Source organism: Micromys minutus (assembly GCF_963924665.1).
Source record: "Micromys minutus genome assembly, chromosome: 5".
Lineage (NCBI taxonomy): Eukaryota > Metazoa > Chordata > Mammalia > Rodentia > Muridae > Micromys > Micromys minutus.
In genome coordinates this window covers 76,015,327-76,017,517 of record NC_137974.1, presented here as the reverse complement: position 1 = coordinate 76,017,517, position 2,191 = coordinate 76,015,327, and the positions used below count along the sequence as shown (strand labels likewise).

At 50.2% G+C, this 2,191-nt stretch overlaps 1 protein-coding gene across 1 annotated transcript in view; it reads left to right on the top strand.

Moving 5' to 3' along the window:
• BAG2 (BAG cochaperone 2) overlaps window positions 1-2,191 on the top strand; it is a gene marked incomplete at its 5' end in the record, with an annotated part of 9,851 nt that extends 7,660 nt beyond the window's left edge. The window contains one exon of the mRNA XM_080917473.1: window positions 874-2,191. Coding sequence (XP_080773599.1) covers window positions 874-1,283 — 410 coding nt within the window. The 3' untranslated portion in view covers window positions 1,284-2,191. The remainder of the gene's footprint in view (window positions 1-873) is intronic.

Below are 2,191 nucleotides of genomic sequence, written 5' to 3'. Positions count from 1 at the left end.
CAGCAGGGTGGGCAGGTGGTATGGCCCTGCAGATCGACCCAGGAACACGGCTTTTTACAAGGTCCTGGACTGCAGGTGACAGTAAACGCTGAGGGGACTAGGGAAAAGTAGAGACCGAGAGATCTGAGGTGTGGCGGGCAAGTGCACTATCATGGTCATCTGGGGACTATGGCAGCCCAGAGACTGGGCTTAGAGAGCTGTGGAAATTAGTAGCTGAACCCCCAGATCCCAAATGCCATCCATCCACAATGGGTCCCGCCCAGCCTGTCTATTCGCCATTGTGGTTCAAGATCAATGAGCTAGAGAGTTCTGGAACGGGAAAAGAGAGTTGTTGACGGTTTTGTGTAAATCTTGAAGTGCTACCAGAGCTGCTTCCAGCTGCTGGCAAAAATCACACTTAGGGTCAGTGTGAGACATCTGCAGTGGAAAAGGCCAGGACTTGCTGGGGAGCTCACTAGCCTTCCATTCTCATTGTTCCTTGGCTGACGGTGGGTGGTGGTGTATTCTAACAAACATGCACATGCTATGTGCAACGTCAAGCCTCTGGTACCCCCCACTCCCCTGCCGTGAGCTCAAGCCATCCTTGTAGCTAAACTGCTTGCTCTGAATTTACTTGGCTCGGCTCCGTGCCAGCCGTCCACGCCTCTGCCTTGTGTGGACAAACAGACTCAGGATGATAGCTGGCTGGCCCTTACTGTGGGAAGACATCTGGGGAAGGAGTTCTCTGCTCTGTAATCCAATACATCCACAGTTATTCTGATATGCTGTAGTACTTTTGGCTTTTATCTTCAGAAGTGCTTACAGCAAACAGACATGGCACAAGTGTATACACGGGGTGTTTCTGCCTCAGACTGACTGATGTTTCATGTTTAGGAGAAAGAGAGGAATTAAACTTGACTGCCAACCGTCTGATGGGCCGGACCCTCACTGTTGAGGTCTCAGTGGAAACGATCCGAAACCCGCAGCAGGAGGAATCCTTAAAGCACGCCACGAAGATTATAGATGAGGTGGTTAGTAAGTTCCTAGATGACCTGGGGAATGCCAAGAGTCACTTAATGTCACTCTACAGCGCGTGCTCATCTGAGGTGCCACCTGGGCCGGTGGATCAGAAATTCCAATCGATAGTCATCGGCTGCGCTCTCGAGGACCAGAAGAAAATCAAGAGGCGATTGGAGACTCTGCTGAGGAACATTGACAACTCCGACAAAGCCATTAAACTATTAGAGCACTCTAAAGGGGCTGCTTCCAAAAGCCTGCAAAACACTGACAGCAAATTCAATTAGCCCTTACATCCACAGGCCCTTCCAAGGGATGTAGAAAAGAAAACCACTATTTTAAATAGCTAGGTCTTTGTGTTAGGGATAACCACTTCATTATTTCAGATTGGGGGGTACTCTTCTGTGTCGTCAGACACCCAAATAACACTTAAAACCCGGAATATTTCAAGTTGTGGACCGTGCTCCCGCCTCGAACTGGACTCTAGTGCTGCCTATTTAATTCTGAACATGTGCTTGTAATGGAAATAAGACAGGGCGGGAGGGGAAGCAAAATACCACTGCCCTTCTCTTGACTTCAGTGCAGGGCACCCAGTCCTGCAGCACTGCACTCACACCAGTGTGAACAGAGCACCCAGCCCTGCAGCAGTGCACTCACACACCAGTGTGAACAGAGCACCCGCCCTGCAGCAGTGCACTCACACACCAGTGTGAACAGAGCACCCAGCCCTGCAGCAGTGCACTCACACCAGTGTGAACAGAACACCCCGCCCTGCAGCAGTGCACTCACACCACACAGTGTATCTAGAAGGATAACCACATCAGAACTTCACCCTGCATGTTCTCCATGTTTTGGGCATCTGTTTTCTCTATGCATCTCATGTCTTCTTAGGTGTGTGTGGAAGCATGACAGAATGTGAGGAGCCTGCCTTCACTTGACCACTGTGAAGCTCTGCCCCCACCCTGTACACTGCAGGGCATCCCTCCAGCGCTGACTGCCTTTGTGTGCTGCCTTGAGCTCACGAGTGTGCGGCGGGAGCATTTACTCACCCACTTTCCTGTGGACAGTTGGGTGGTTTCAATTTGTTGCTATGACTACAACATACCTATGTCCGTTAAGCTTTATTCTGTTCTTGGTCTTCTTGGTGTAAAATTCCATGAATGGGTTCATCAGGCCAAAGGATATACACATTTTC